Source organism: Diaphorina citri, unplaced genomic scaffold, assembly GCF_000475195.1.
Source record: "Diaphorina citri unplaced genomic scaffold, Diaci psyllid genome assembly version 1.1 scaffold1432, whole genome shotgun sequence".
Lineage (NCBI taxonomy): Eukaryota > Metazoa > Arthropoda > Insecta > Hemiptera > Psyllidae > Diaphorina > Diaphorina citri.
In genome coordinates this window covers 54,205-70,199 of record NW_007378858.1, presented here as the reverse complement: position 1 = coordinate 70,199, position 15,995 = coordinate 54,205, and the positions used below count along the sequence as shown (strand labels likewise).

Genomic DNA, 15,995 nt, shown 5'->3' with positions numbered 1-15,995 from the left:
TGTGTGTCTGTCTGTCTGGTGTGTCTGTGGTGTCTGTGGTGTGTGCCTGGTTACCGACTTTGAAAAAACCTAACATCCGAGATCCCCTGGAGTTTTGCAGCAAAACCAGTGATTTTTGACTGTAGGCTTTAACGAGCTGGGCTGAATGTAATGAAGGAAGGGATATCCTATTCCTTGTCAAAAAAAAAATTTATTTTTGTTTCCTTTTAGTTAAGCTTTACTAATTCGAAACTCTCCCGGGGTAAACTCCGGGAGCCTCCCGGGGGTTAAACCTCCGGCCACAAAGTACTAAAAATGTCGAATGAGCGTCAGTGGTCTGTCTGTCTGTAAACAAAATATCTGGAGAACGGTAAGAGCTAGAGAGTTGAAATTTGGTATGTATCTTTCAAATGTGACAAGGATGCGACACGAAACTTTTGGTTAGGATCGGTGCAATTCTTGGCGTCATTTTTCCGCTTTTTGGCGGTTTTCGGTGTAATTCAATAATATCTCGGGAACGGTATGAGCTAGAGACTTGAAATTTGGTATGTAGTTCACAAATGTGACAAGGATGCAACACAAAACGTTTGGTTGAGATGGTTGCTGCGCTTGGCGGTATTTTGACCGCTTTTGGACAGATTTCGACCGTTTTTTGGCGGTTTTCAGCTATACTGACTAAACGGTTAGAGATATTGTAAAAGTTACAATAGAACATAAAAATAAGCATCATTCAATAGGATAAGGAAAGTCGTGTGATGTTCACACCAGATTTTTTGACAGAGGGAACTGTAAATGCTAAAGGTGACCGGCCGTCGCGTCGTGTCGATCGACGGCCTTCGACTATGTGTGGACACAACTTAAGGTCTTATCGTCCCGAAAACGAAGAGAAGAGGACATTACTACCTACCTCGGTGGTGTAGTGGTCAAGGCGCTCGCCTGGTAAACAGGAGGGCGTGGGTTCAATCCCAGCCGAGGTTTGGAATTTTATCCTCAATATAATTTGAGAATTTGACCACAATAATAGTGGTAGCCTACTGCTGGAGTAAAGGGACTTTTCAGTCCTATGCGAGCAGTATAAATAAGCACTACTACTACTATTATTAGTTCTCTGGATTAGCAAACATCAAACTGCTCAAGAGCTATACTTTTAAGAGGAGTGATATCATATATGAATTCCAAACTTATGAACAAATAGATAACAATTATTTATTTATTTTTTTTTTTTTTAAACACACATTTAAATTTTCCCGCTATTTATCAGTAATCCTATTGGTTAAAATGAAAAACCTCCCAAAAACCTCTTTGGTTCAACAAGATGTTTGTCTTGAGATTGATCTTGACTAAGATGAAGTTGGAAATGTTTCATACATACCAAATATTCTCAAGTTAAACTTGAGCTGAAATTTTGCTTAGCCAAGTTTAGCTTAAGATTAACTTGAAACGAATTTTCATACATACGGCGGTAAGCTTTTTTTTTCTTTTCCATTTTATCAAGGGTTGGGGCTATGGTCAATGCTCCATTGAGAATATTCTTGGTACCTACTTGTGCAGACGTCACATCCATGGAATATTGCTACCAAAGGAACTGGCACAAACGAGCAGTGACCATAGGGTTAGGTTAAATGTAAGAAGGAGTTTTCACAATTGGAGCAGTGATTACTGTGTTAGGTTAAATACAAAAAGGAGCTTTTCTTTTACACGGACGTGACTTCTGCATAGTTACCATATATTCTTTAGCATGGTTGTTTTATTTTCTCTTGGGTTGAGACAAGACTAGGGTGGAGGGTTGGGGCTTTGTAGTGGATACCTACTGAGGCTTTGATCAACTGGTTAGGCATTCCTGACATAAGCTTTTGTCCTATCTTTGATTGAAAAAGTTCCAGACATTGAAAATTTAAGGGTGTAGTTCGTAGATTCGTAGAAGCTTAACCCAGGAGTGGGATTTTAGAGTATGTGACAGAGGGTATTCAATAGGACTTCTGGGTTATATTGTAAAAGAGGTAGCTATATTATTGATAAGAGAACTAGATAGATAACTGAACAATATCTTACAAAGGAACCAGAAACAGTGTTTGCTTGATGTATGTGTGAACTTCTGTCCTCACTTCAACGTATAATCCTTTAATTTGACGTCTAATCACTCAATAATAATTATTTAAGATGACACTTTAAAGAATTTAAAATATTTCCATTAAAATTTTCACTCTTTCCTGTGCTTTGCACGTATAATCCTTTAATTTGACGTCTAATCACTCAATAATAATTATTTAAGATGACACTTTAAAGAATTTAAAATATTTCCATTAAAAAATTAAAATTTTTCACTCTTTCCTGTGCTTTGCTTTCTGCTTTTTTTTTTCTTTGATTTTTCGGAAAATTTGAATTTTACCGCGCGACTGATAAGTGCGCAGCTCGTTTCATTTCGCATGTTCCGGTTTCTTTGGGAGGTTTTTTTTCTTCTATGGGAGGTTTTTGAAGATTCAAATGTCCACCGGGAAATTTCAAATTTTGATAAGGATTATTTGAAATTTTGAAAATTTATCAGAAAAAAGTTCTTTCTAATTTTTATCCGTGATTATTTTAATTTTTTTATGATCTTGGACAGTTATGGCACCTACTTACAATATCCTAGAACTTTGAAGTAGGAAAGCTTTTTTCATTTGAAGGGAAGAACAAAGAACTCCATTCAGAAGTTAAGGTGTCATTTTCAAAAGTATTGGCCTCCTTACTCAATATGGAGTCATGTAAAATGTTAGTTTATTAATCTTGATCTCATTTTATATCATACAAAAGAGACCTACCACTATGGGGAATGAACATTCCAATAAGAAACAAGGATCAGGCAGTCTGAAGAAAAATTTGTCCCGCAAAATAAAACCAGAAGATGTGAAGAAAATAAAATTATTAACAAATGGGAAAGATGTACTCACTAAAGTTGATGTGTTTGAGCTGTGGTCCATGGAAATCAAAGACTCCCTGATCAATTTTTACTTGAAATATTATTTCCCAGATAAAACAGAAAAGATTGATTTGAGCACGTTCATCTCCCTATATTATGAGCTGGACGGTAGCAACATTGATCGGAAAGTTGAAATCCGAACATTCCAATAAGAAACAAGGATCAGGCAGTCTGAAGAAAAATTTGTCCCGCAAAATAAAACCAGAAGATGTGAAGAAAATAAAATCAATTTGTGTTTCTTAAAAAAAAAAAAAAAATGTTTCACCAACTTTTTTTGTAGCATTGAGACAACTGCTACCTATCTACTTTACACTCATGTGGTCTATGTTGTAGCTTCCCCATCCTGTAGTATGTCCCTCATCAGATGCATGCTTAAGAGGCACAACACTTCCCATTTAGCTGTCTACCTGTTGAATTATCTCCAGTTGAAATACAAGCACATTTTATTTTTTCTTTAATTTTTTTACTTTTTTTTTGTTTTTACTGTTACCTATATTGTAATCGTGTATATTTCAGACTAAGTGTTATGTTGAATGGGTACGAGCTACACATTTACAACCGATGCAAAGTGTACAGTAGACTTGAGCAGGTGTTTGGGTTGGATCCGGTCATAATTCCTCCAAACTATTTGTGCATGGGTGATTGTAATAATGAAATCACATTTGATTCTTTACAAAAGTGGTTATCAACAACCCATGAAATAGCCTATCTTCACAAGTATGTTCTAAGTCATATGTTTGGTTTTAACACCAGCCAAAGGATCATTCCTACGCCTGTATACAATCCATCATTTACAATGTCCATTCTAGATTATAGTCATATTATGTTTTTAAATTTGAATCTTATGCCCGAGTTTCAAAAACAGTGGAGACTTTTGTTCTCATCACAGTTTCAAGGTGAAAGTTTCACAAGGCTGATGGCATGTGCTATCAACCAAGGTCCTCTGCTCGTTCTTGTTAAAGATGATAAAGCCAACATCTTTGGTGCCTATGCATCCACAAATCTAACCCTTTGTCCTGCCCAGAATGTCAACCGCTAATACCAACCACGTACAACGTTGTTTAACTTCAGTGATGTTTAAGAACCTGGTACATTCAACACACTAACGTCACAGTTGGTTCTCCAGTTTGATCAAGAGTTTTACAGGTTTTCCAATTTGATCAAGAGCTTTACAGGTTCTCCAGTTTGATCTGCCATAGTTTGACGTCTCCATCATCACTACAGCTTGCTAGCATACCAGGTACTACAGGATTCCAAGCAACACAGTTAACATCTTGGTTATGAGCTCTATGTTCTGTGTGAACAAGATCAAAGCTCACCATATCACTATCTCCAGCCTCAGGGTTCTCCTTGAATATCCGGATAGCATCATCTCCACACGCGGTGGCTATTAGATCGGTAAGATGACACCAGGAGATATCGTAAATAGTTCTCCCATGATGTCCACTCAGTGTACACACACACTTCCATACACTGTCATTATCAGGTGTAGGTATTCCAGCCGAGTTCCCCGGCTTGTACTCCTTCCATATCTTCACAGTGGCATCATCACTGCATGTAGCAAGACGAGACCCTGTCCTATCAAATGCCAGAGACCAAACAGTGGATGTGTGTGATTTGAGTGTAGCAAAGTTAATCCAGTCAGCCTCGGCTTTGTCTTCTTTGAACAGCTTTACTGTATCATCATAGCTAGCAGATGCTAGGATATTGTCAAATGGATGGAAACGGACTTTCTTCACATCTTGGATGTGTGCATTGATGACAGCAGCACATTCATACTCATCTTCCTCCCCCACCTCCCATACCCACACAATTTGAATCTTATGCCCGAGTTTCAAAAACAGTGGAGACTTTTGTTCTCATCACAATTTCAAGGTGAAAGTTTCACAAGGCTGATGGCGTGTGCTATCAATCAAGGTCCTCTGCTCGTTCTTGTTAAAGATGATAAATCCAATATCTTTGGTGCCTATGCATCCACAAATTTAACCCTTTGTCCTAAATTCTATGGTGATCAAAATTCTTTTCTGTTTACTCTCAAACCTGACATGAAGGTGTTCAACTCGTCTGGGTTCAATGAGAATTTTATCTATTTAAATAGTAATCAGCAAACCCTCCCCAATGGATTAGGCTTTGGTGGTCAATTTGAGTATTGGGGTCTGTGGATAGACTCTGAGTATGGACAAGGTGAATGTAACAAAACCTGTTCTACGTTCAAGGATTATCAAATGTTATCACACGACAAGCATTTCAAGATTATGCACATTGAGTTATGGGGTGTTGGTATTCCTCCACCGACAGCAGAAGAGAAAGGAGAGAGGAGTGTGCTTGATGCTGACCCGACAGCCTCAGCTTTGTTAGAACTAGCAGGCAAAACCAAGCACAGTGCAGGACTTAGGGAGCCTGATATTGAATTAGAAAATTGAATTGACCTGTGTTTATTGTAAAAATTTTAGAGTAAAAAAATGCAAAAATGATATTTATTATACACCTGCCCATTATTTTTTGTATTTCCCATAATTCCAGAATACTAGAATAATAAAATAAAATAACTTGGACCCAATCAAAAAGCAGTCCTTTTGGTTATTTACCTATTTATATACAGTGTCATTATTTTAGTATGAAATTATACATAGGTGGTAAGTCAAGTGTAAGGCGGAAAACTTCAAAGTCATCCTGGCGCCTAGTCCGAAATATATGGGTATCTCCGATGAACCACCCCGTTATATGGGTGCTGGATTTGTAGTGCTATCCTCTAACAATATGGATCTTTACTTCTATATGGATGAACCAGGTAATAGATCAGTTGCGCTTACTTGGGTGATGTTTCAAAGTCATAGAGCAGGAAAAACGAGGACCAAGGGAATTTTTCTTTTTCTTCTACGCCTTCTAGAGCCCGAGATAAATCGATTTAAAAAATACCGGTAAATCGTGAACTTTGACGTCACGGCATACGCTCCCGTACGCGATAACGTCATAATTCATGACTACCGCCTCGTTTGTTTGTGCGCATGGGTTTCTGCGCCAAAACACGTTTTGAGATCCCTAGTTTTTAAGTGTCCTACTTAAATTTATTAATTAAAGAAATCAAGGAATAAAATTGGGGTCTGTGTAATGGAAAAAAATGGTCAATTTTTTTTTTTATTTATTAGTTAGATAGCTATTCAAATTTCGGAGAATACAATCAAAATTATTGAAGACCCACAAAAAAAATCTACAAGCGGGAAATTTCGAGGGAAAGTTCTGGGAGAAAAACGAATTAGGAGGGATATTTTCAAAACGAACCGCGCGCGCATGCTGGCAACACTGTTTCATATTAAAAAAAAATCAAAAAATTCCACAAATTTCAAATTTATTTTATGATTATTTTTTTTTCTCTTTCCTGTAAATAGGTAATTAATTGTGTTTTGTGTGAATTTATTACTATTGTAGTTAGGTAATTGCCCAAACAACGTTAGAAGGTGATCAAGTATTTATTCCCCGCAGTATGAACTTCCATTCAACTCTACATACAGGTGATTCATAGGACAATGTATGGAACTTGTTATCATTCCGTCAATCCTTATCATCACTATGTGAACACTGCAGACTGATAAGATTTCTTTTGGGTGAGTAACATAGTTTCCGAACAAACTAGAGCTGTATTCAATTAGTTGCCCAGAAAACCTCAGTACTTGAAAGTATGAGTTGTTTTTTTGACAAAAAATATAAAATCAGTACCTTAAATGATCTTATTATTTTGTGTACAAAGCTATTGGCTCTGCAAGAAATCTTGACAGAAGGAAGTACTTTGCTAGGTACTCTAGGGAGCTTTATTTAAAGAAGTAAAAATATTTAATATACTATGATGTTCTTGATATTTGTGCTAGGTACTCTAGGGCAGTCTAGGGAGCTTCATTTAAAGAAGTTAAAATATTTAATATACTATGATGTTCTTGATATTTGAGTGCTCAGTAGTATGCCAAGCCAAGTTCCAGTGTCTTTATGTAAAGCAATCAAATTTGTCTCACCATAGATCTAGGAGGCTCACAAATTTCTGGCCCATTTTGGCATGAAACAGAGTTATTGAGCTTTTTCAGCATTAGCTTCTCCTAGGTATGATTTTCAGGACACATGGTGAGGTATAATTACAAATAAAATGCTTACATCCCATTTATTTTTCTTATATTTTTGTTTGAGTGTTTGATTTTGTCAGTTTCAAGTATCACCATAGATCTAGGAGGCTCACAAATTTCTGGCCCATTTTGGCATGAAACAGAGTTATTGAGCTTTTTCAGCATTAGCTTCTCCTAATAGGTATGATTTTCAGGACACATGGTGAGGTATAGGTACAAATAAATTGCTTACATCCTATTTATTTTTCTTATATTTTTGTTTGAGTGTTTGATTTTGTCAGTTTCAAGTGCTTAAATTGATCTTATTCCATTTTAATTGTATTTGTTGTTTTCAGGTGTATCCCAATTTCTAGTCAAGAAGTAAAACAGTCATCATGCCAAACTCATCTTTCTTCTCTACCGTCTCTAACAAGACAGGGAACAGCACCGACCTGGACATCCAGTTCGACAGTAACTTTGCGTTTCTCATGTTTTCACTAATATTGGCTATGACATGGGTGCTGTACATCACATATTACAATTCCCGTGTGGTCGGTTATTTCATTACGAGACTCCTCACTCGGTTCTACGTGAAGAAAGGATATCTGAGCATTGGATCTTTCACTGTTTGTGCTCTGTCAGGTAAGAAGTAAAACAGTCATCATGCCAAACTCATCTTTCTTCTCTACCGTCTCTAACAAGACGGGGAACAGCACCGACCTGGACATCCAGTTTGACAGTAACTTTGCGTTTCTCATGTTTTCACTAATATTGGCTATGACATGGGTGCTGTACATAACATATTACAATTCCCGTGTGGTCGGTTATTTCATTACGAGACTCCTCACTCGGTTCTATGTGAAGAAAGGATATCTGAGCATTGGATCTTTCACTGTTTGTGCTCTGTCAGGTATGCTTTTTCAATTGTTTTAATTTAATACTTTTCCTCCAAAAGATTGTGTCAGATACTTCTTTCAATACTCAACTTGAAAAACTACAGCATTTGCCAACAGCTGGTCTTATTCATTGCTGGTAGAAACTAAATTTGGACAAAGAATGTGGGCCTTGTTCTGAATAGATAATCAAAATTTACTGTGTAGATAGGTATTACTTTTTCAATTGTTTTAATTTAATACTTTTCCTCCAAAAGATTGTGTCAGATACTTCTTTCAATACTCAACTTGAAAAACTACAGCATCTGCCAACAGCTGGTCTTATTCATTGCTGGTAGCACCTACATTTGGACAGACAAAGAATGTGGGCCTTGTCCTGAATAGATAATCAAAATTAACTGTGTAGATAGGTATTATAGGGATGACGTCACATCAAATGTCCCGAGCAAAGCTCCCTCGCAAGCAACACATTAATCTGTTTGTGCGCATGCATTTCTGCGCAATTCATTTTTGTGCGCATACGTTTCTGCGCATCTCCTGAAGAAAATCAAGGAAAAAATCCTAAGACAAAGGGAATAAATCATGGAGTAATTACAAAAAAAAAAAAAAAAAAAAAAAATGACAAACTTTTTTTTGTAGCATTGAGACAACTGCTACCTACTTACCTACTTACCTACTTTACACTCATGTGGTCTATGTTGTAGCTTGCCCATCCTGTAGCCTGTAGTATGTCCCTCATCAGATGTATGCTAAGAGGCACAACACTTCCCATTTAGCTGTTTACCTGTTGAATTATCTCCAGTTGAAATACAAGCACATTTTATTTTTTCTTTGCAATTTTTTTTTTTTTTTTTGTTTGTTTTTACTGTTACCTATATTGTAATCATGATCATGTATATTTCAGACTAAGTGTTATGTTGAATGGGTATGAGCTACACATTTACAACCGATGCAAAGTGTACAGTAGACTCGAGCAGGTGTTCGGGTTGGATCCGGTCATAATTCCTCCGAATGAAATGGAACCAGAGGATGATCTTGTCGAGAAGGAAGAGCCACCATCTTTGGGTAAGAATAATAATAATAAAAAAAAATCCTAATAATATTCCACACAAGAGAAAAGCCATTTTAACCAAAATAAGTATAGTTATTCCTTTTTTGCACAGTAAAAGCCTTCAATTGTCTCTTCACAATTTTTGTGGATATTACAGCATTTCTAAGAGCCTCCTTTACTTAACTAATAATTCTTTCAACTGTATAAGGTCCCCTTTTACATTATTAATGCTGTCACTGGTCACTGCTTAATCTCCAATTCTTTGTGGTAAACTGGAGCTTTTTTTAGTTATTCCTTTTTTGCACAGTAAAAGCCTTCAATTGTCTCTTCACAATTTTTGTGGATATTACAGCATTTCTAAGAGCCTCCTTTAACTAATAATTCTTTCAACTGTATACTTAAAGTCCCCTTTTACACTATTAATGCCGCCACTGGTCACTGCTTCATCTCCAATTCTTTGTGGTAAACTGGAGCTTTTTTACAACTTTTGTGGATATCAATACATTACTAAGTGCCTCCTTTGCAATTAATTTCCACATTTCAATAATCTTTTTACACCGGTAATGTCACCACTGGTCGCTACTCGATTAAAGTAGCTACTCAATGGTCCTCACGAGGCTGAGTGCACGCCGAACTCCAAGCTCAGAGGCGGGAAAAAAATCAACCCCACTGGGATTCGAACCCGGGACTTCCGGCGTGCAAGCCTAGTGTAATACCCATAGGGCATAGGTTCCAATTGCATTCTTAACGTTGTTGAAATTTATCCTTCTTTTCCTGGGTGGTTGTGGATGTGGTTCCCTGTGCCTGTGGATGAAACTTAATCTTGGGTCTCATCCATATTTTTAATTCAAATGTTTTTTTCCTTTGATCAGGTAAGAGTTGGCGTGATTTGATTCCCGTTCCCTTTTACATTATTAATGCTGTCACTGGTCACTGCTTAATCTCCAATTCTTTGTGGTAAACTGGAGCTTTTTTACAACTTTTGTGGACATTATTCTTAGGTACCGTTTTTATTATTATTGGATACTATAGGTACGGTAAGAATAATGTTAATACATAGGATGTCTAATATAAACCTAACAAATAATCAACTTTTGTGGATATCACAACATTACTAAGTGCCTCCTTTGCAATCAATTTCCACATTTCAATAATCTTTTTACACCGGTAATGTCACCACTGGTCGCTGCACAATGGTCCTCACGAGGCTGAGTGCACGCCGAACTCTAAGCACAGAGGCGGGAAAAAAAATCAACCCCACTGAGATTCGAACCCGGGACTTCCGGCGTGCAAGCCTAGTGTAATACCCATTGGACATAGGTTCCAATTGCATTCTTAACGTTGTTGAAATTTATCCTTCTTTTCCTGGGAGGATGTGGATGTGGTTACCTGTGCCTGTGGATGAAAGAAACCTAATCTTAGGTCTCATCCATATTTTTAATTCAAATGTTTTTTTTTTCCTTTGATCAGGTAAGAGTTGGCGTGATCTGATTCCCGTGATCAAAGTAGACGTGTCTTCTGGACGGGTCGTGTTTGGAAATAGATTGGTACCCACCACTCTGTCTATCAATGTGGAGGAGGCGCACTTCATGTACTCTACTAAACCAGGTAAGTAGAAAATCCGTCGGAATAATTTTTACTTGAAATATTATTTCCCAGATAAAACAGAAAAGATTGATTTGAGCACATTCATCTCCCTATATTATGAGCTGGACGGTAGCAACATTGATCGGAAAGTTGAAATCCTAAATTTTTACTTGAAATATTATTTCCCAGATAAAACAGAAAAGATTGATTTGAGCACATTCATCTCCCTATATTATGAGCTGGACGGTATCAACATTGATCGGAAAGTTGAAATCTTGTTGTGTTTCATTGGGAGCTATGGTGATTTAATCAACTATGTCCAAGCCTTATTGAACTCGTGTTTATTTATTTATCAAAGTAGAGATGACAAAGAATTGTGGTCTAGTCTAAACATTGATAGTGACAAAGGAAGCTTGATTGTATACGCAAACTATTTGTTATTGTGTTTCATTGGGAGCTATGGTGATTTAATCAACTATGTCCAAGCCTTATTGAACTCGTGTTTATTTATTTATCAAAGTAGAGACAACAAAGAGTTGTGGTCTAGTCTAAACATTGATAGCGACAAAGGAAGCTTGATTGTATATGCAAACTATTTGAGCATGGGTGATTGTAATAATGAAATCACATTTGATTCTTTACAAAAGTGGTTATCAACAACCCATGAAATAGCCTATCTTCACAAGTATGTTCTAAGTCATATGTTTGGTTTTAACACCAGCCAAAGGATCATTCCTACACCTGTATACAATCCATCATTTACAAAGTCCATTCTAGATTATAGTCACATTATGTTTTTAAATTTGAATCTTATCAACAACCCATGAAATAGCCTATCTTCACAAGTATGTTCTAAGTCATATGTTTGATTTTAACACCAGCCAAAGGATCATTCCTACACCTGTATACAATCCATCATTTACAATGTCCATTCTAGATTATAGTCATATTATGTTTTTAAATTTGAATCTTATGCCTGTACCCACCACTCTGTCTATCAATGTGGAGGAGGCGCACTTCATGTACTCTACTAAACCAGGTAAGTAGAAAATCCGGATGCCTCTGTAAACTTATAACTGTGTTGTCTGAATAATTTTACAAAATTATGTCAGATAGAATTCTATTTCTCGAAAAACTCTTACACTGCCTCTTTTTTTTCCGCAGCTGCGTCCAAGCTGGATCATTTCATGCATTTTGTACCCACCACTCTGTCTATCAATGTGGAGGAGGCGCACTTCATGTACTCTACTAAACCAGGTAAGTAGAAAATCCGGATGCCTCTGTGAACTTATAACTGTGTTGTCTGAATAATTTTACAAAACTATGTCAGATAGAATTCTATTTCGAAATTTTTTATTTATCGTATGGACGTTTTATTTTTTCAAAGGGTATACATAGAATACAGAACAAAGGAACATTTAAGTAACAAAAACAAAAGAAATAATAACACTTCTATCTACTTATAGAGGTAAATCACAATTTCAAGGTGAAAGTTTCACAAGGCTGATGGCATGTGCTATCAACCAAGGTCCTCTGCTCGTTCTTGTTAAAGATGATAAATCCAACATCTTTGGTGCCTATGCATCCACAAATCTAACCCTTTGTCCAAAATTCTATGGTGATCAAAACTCTTTTCTGTTTACTCTCAAACCTGACATGAAGGTGTTCAACTCAAAACCCTGGATAACGCTAATCAGACTACATTTGGACGCCAAACTGTCCTTTCGATCTCTTGGCTATCTTAAATATTTTCATTGGATATTTCGAAATTAAAAAAAAAAGTACTCCCTTCCCCCTTCAAAAAAAGTGTGGTTAAGCTGAAAGCCTCCTATGGCCGAGATCTCAATGTGAGTTTAAAGTTGGATTAACTCTTGGATTAAATATCCTGAGGGGTTAAACTTAATTTTACCTAATCCAAAAGTTACCTACACGACAATCCTCTCTACTTTCGCCCTTGCTTTTCTTATTTTGTTAAATTGTTACCCCTAAGAATTTATCCTCTTTTTTTCTTAGTTTTGTTATTTTATACAGTGATTGTAATGTAATAGGGTGTTGTCTATACCTACTGTCGTGCTAAGCGAAAACGCCGTATGTCAAAAAAATTGATTTTTGGTTTTGGTGCCAAATGGTTCCTATGATCCTAAATTTTGATCCTATATTTTTTTTTTTTCTTTATCCTAAACCCCTTAAAAACCAACGTGTTGCCGTATGTCAAAAACGTATGTTCGCCGTATAGATTGAAATCTTTAAACTCGATTTCCCGAAAGTAGGGTTTTTTGACATACGGCGTTTTCGCTTAGCACGGCAGTATAATGTATGCATTTTTTTTTCCATTAAAAATGACAAAGTAAGAATTTATAGAAAACTCTTACACTGCCTCTTTTTTTCCGCAGCTGCGTCCAAGCTGGATCATTTCATGCATTTCGTCAAGTGTAAGGCGGAAAACTTCAAAGTCATCCTGGCGCCTAGTCCGAAATATATGGGTATTTCCGATGAACCACCCCGTTTTATGGGTGCTGGATTTGTAGTGCTATCCTCTAACAATATGGACCTTTACTTCTATATGGATGAACCAGGTAATAGATCAGTTGCGCTTACTTGGGTGATGTTTCAAAGTCATAGAGCAGGAAAAATGAGGACCAAGGGAATTTTTCTTTTTCTTCTACGCCTTCTAGAGCCCGAGATAAATCGATTTAAAAAATACCGGTAAATCGTGAACTTTGACGTCACGGCATACGCTCCCGTACGCGATGACGTCATAATTCATGACTACCGCCTCGTTTGTTTGTGCGCATGGGTTTCTGCGCCAAAACACGTTTTGAGGTCCCTAGTTTTTAAGTGTCCTACTTAAATTTAATAATTATCCTCCGATGTTATTTGCTTTCGTCCAAGCTGGATCATTTCATGCATTTCGTCAAGTGTAAGGCGGAAAACTTCAAAGTCATCCTGGCGCCTAGTCCGAAATATATGGGCATCTCCGATGAACCACCGCGTTATATGGGTGCTGGATTTGTAGTGCTATCCTCTAACAATATGGACCTCTACTTCTATATGGATGAACCAGGTAATAGATCAGTTGCGCTTACTTGGGTGGTGTTTCAAAGTCATAGAGCAGGAAAAACGAGGACCAAGGGAATTTTTCTTTTCCTTCTACGCCTTCTAGAGCCCGAGATAAATCGATTTAAAAAAATACCGGTAAATCGTGAACTTTGACGTCACGGCATACGCTCCCGTACGCGATGACGTCATTATTCATGACTCCCGCCTCGTTTGTTTGTGCGCATGGGTTTCTGCGCCAAAACACGTTTTGAGGTCCCTGGTTTTTAAGTGTCCTACTTAAATTTATTAATTGTCCTCCGATGTTATTTGCCTACAGGTCTAGTACCGCGGGAACCTCACATGTTGGAATTGGCTAACGGGGAGATGGTAGAGTCTGCAGCTCCTATGTGGGGTGTAGACATCAAGTGTGGCAAGGGTACAGACTTCAGCTACGGACCTTGGGCAGATAGACAGCGCGAGCATCTGTTCAAGTTCTTCTTTCCTCAGGTATAGATGAACACGGCCAAGCTAGGCTAGGCTTGAATAATTTTAGCTCAAGCCTAGACTTGTGTACGTTACCACTTTAATGCCAAACAGTACAGTTAAAACACTAGCCCTTACAAGCCTAACCGATCCCTGTTCATAAGTGCCCTCTCAAAGCACCTTACCTGGTTTAGAGTGGAACCCAATGTTGAGGGTTCAGTCCCAACTGAGGCATAATTTTTTCTCTCTAAGTAATCGGTTGAAATATGAAATATTTACCATCAAAGCTCCAATATTTTGGATTGACTCTATAAGTAATGACATGTAAAGAATATTTTTTGGGGTCTGGAATTTTTGGGCTGGCAACGTCGATATTGTATTAATTGGATCTCTCAATTTGTTGTTATAATAAAAGTTTCACAACAGTGATTCAAAATCTTTGCCACTTTAAATCTTTATTTTTCTACTTTATTTTGTTCTATTTTATTTCATTCTATTCTATTCTATTTAATTTTATTCTATTCTATTTAATTCCCAAAAAAAAAAAAAAAAAAAAAAAAAAAAAATCTACAAGCGGGAAATTTCGAGGGAAAGTTCTGGGAGAAAAACGAATTAGGAGGGATTTTTTCAAAACGAACCGCGCGCGCATGCTGGCAACACTGTTTCATATAAAAAAAAAGAAAAAACAAAATTCAAATTTATTTTATGATTATTACCTATGATTTTTTTTTCCTTTCCTGTAAATAGGTAATTAACTGTGTTTTGTGTGAATTTATTACTATTGTAGTTAGGTAATTGCCCAAACAACGTTAGAAGGTGATCAAGTATTTATTCCCCGCAGTATGAACTTCCATTCAACACTACATACAGGGATACAGGTGATTCATAGGACAATGTATGGAACTTGTTATCATTCCGTCAATCCTTATCATCACTATGTGAACACTGCAGACTGATAAGATTTCTTTTGGGTGAGTAACATAGTTTCCGAACAAACTAGAGCTGTATTTAATTAGTTGTCCAGAAAACCTCAGTACTTGAAAGTACAAGCTGTTTTTTTGACAAAAAATAAATCAATACCTACTTACTTAAATGATCTTATTATTTTGTGTACAAAGCTATTGGCTCTGCAAGAAATCTTGACAGAAGGAAGTACTTTGCCAGGTACTCTAGGGAGCTTCATTTAGAGAAGTTAAAATATTTAATATACTATGATGTTCTTGATATTTGAGTGCTCAGTAGTATGCCAAGCCAAGTTCCAGTGTCTTTATGTGAAGCAATCAAATTTGTCTCACCATAGATCTAGGAGGCTCACAAATTTCTGGCCCATTTTGGCATGAAATAGAGTTATTGAGCTTTTTCAGCATTAGCTTCTCCTAGGTATGATTTTCAGGACACATGGTGAGGTATGAGTACTAATAAAATGCTTACATCCCATTTATTTTTCTTATATTTTTGTTGGAGTGTTTGATTTTGTCAGTTTCAAATGACAACTTTTGTGGATATCACAACATTACTAAGTGCCTCCTTTGCAATCAATTTCCACATTTCAATAATCTTTTTACACTGGTAATGTCACCACTGGTCGCTGCTAGATTAAAGTAGCTACTCAATGGTCCTCACGAGGCTGAGTGCACGCCGAACTCCAAGCTCAGAGGCGGGAAAAAAAATCAACCCCACTGGGATTCGAACCCGGGACTTCCGGCGTGCAAGCCTAGTGTAATACCCATTGGGCATAGGTTCCAATTGCATTCTTAACGTTGTTAAAATTTATCTTTCTTTTCCTGGGTGGTTGTGGATGTGGTTACCTGTGCCTGTGCATGAAACCTAATCTTAGGTCTCATCCATTTTTTAATTCAAATGTTTTTTTTTTTTTTTTTTTCCTTTGATCTGGGAAGAGTTGGGGTGATCTG

The 15,995-nt window shown here is 37.0% G+C and overlaps 3 protein-coding genes and 1 long non-coding RNA gene across 5 annotated transcripts in view; 2 read left to right on the top strand and 2 right to left on the bottom strand.

Annotated features, from left to right (window-relative positions):
• The window catches only part of LOC113470192, a 3,158-nt gene extending 963 nt beyond the window's left edge, over positions 1-2,195 (bottom strand). Inside the window, exon 1 of the long non-coding RNA XR_003393337.1 lies at positions 2,032-2,195. This is a non-coding gene — a long non-coding RNA (uncharacterized LOC113470192). The remainder of the gene's footprint in view (positions 1-2,031) is intronic.
• Positions 1-5,423, top strand: part of LOC108253250 (TLD domain-containing protein 1-like) — a 9,071-nt gene extending 3,648 nt beyond the window's left edge. The window contains exons 2-3 of one of the 2 annotated variants that reach the window (XM_017446841.2): positions 3,620-3,791; positions 4,771-5,423. In XM_017446841.2, coding sequence (XP_017302330.2) covers positions 3,620-3,791; positions 4,771-5,361 — 763 coding nt within the window. In that variant the 3' untranslated portion in view covers positions 5,362-5,423. Of the gene's footprint in view, positions 1-3,619; positions 3,835-4,770 lie in introns of both variants that reach the window. The other variant, XM_026828436.1, reaches the window with a different exon arrangement.
• Positions 4,024-4,752, bottom strand: LOC103515869 (probable cytosolic iron-sulfur protein assembly protein Ciao1; the record flags this gene model as incomplete). Its single annotated transcript, XM_017446840.2, has 1 exon — positions 4,024-4,752. A coding segment is annotated over one exon (645 nt), but the record flags the coding sequence as incomplete, so codon positions are not given.
• An 873-nt stretch (positions 5,424-6,296) lies between the features above and the next one.
• Positions 6,297-15,995, top strand: part of LOC103515862 — a 63,000-nt gene continuing 53,301 nt past the window's right edge. Inside the window, exons 1-4 of the mRNA XM_026828438.1 lie at positions 6,297-6,543; positions 7,386-7,671; positions 8,820-8,987; positions 10,444-10,581. Of these exons, the coding sequence (XP_026684239.1) occupies positions 7,425-7,671; positions 8,820-8,987; positions 10,444-10,581 (553 nt within the window). The 5' untranslated portion in view covers positions 6,297-6,543; positions 7,386-7,424. The remainder of the gene's footprint in view (positions 6,544-7,385; positions 7,672-8,819; positions 8,988-10,443; positions 10,582-15,995) is intronic.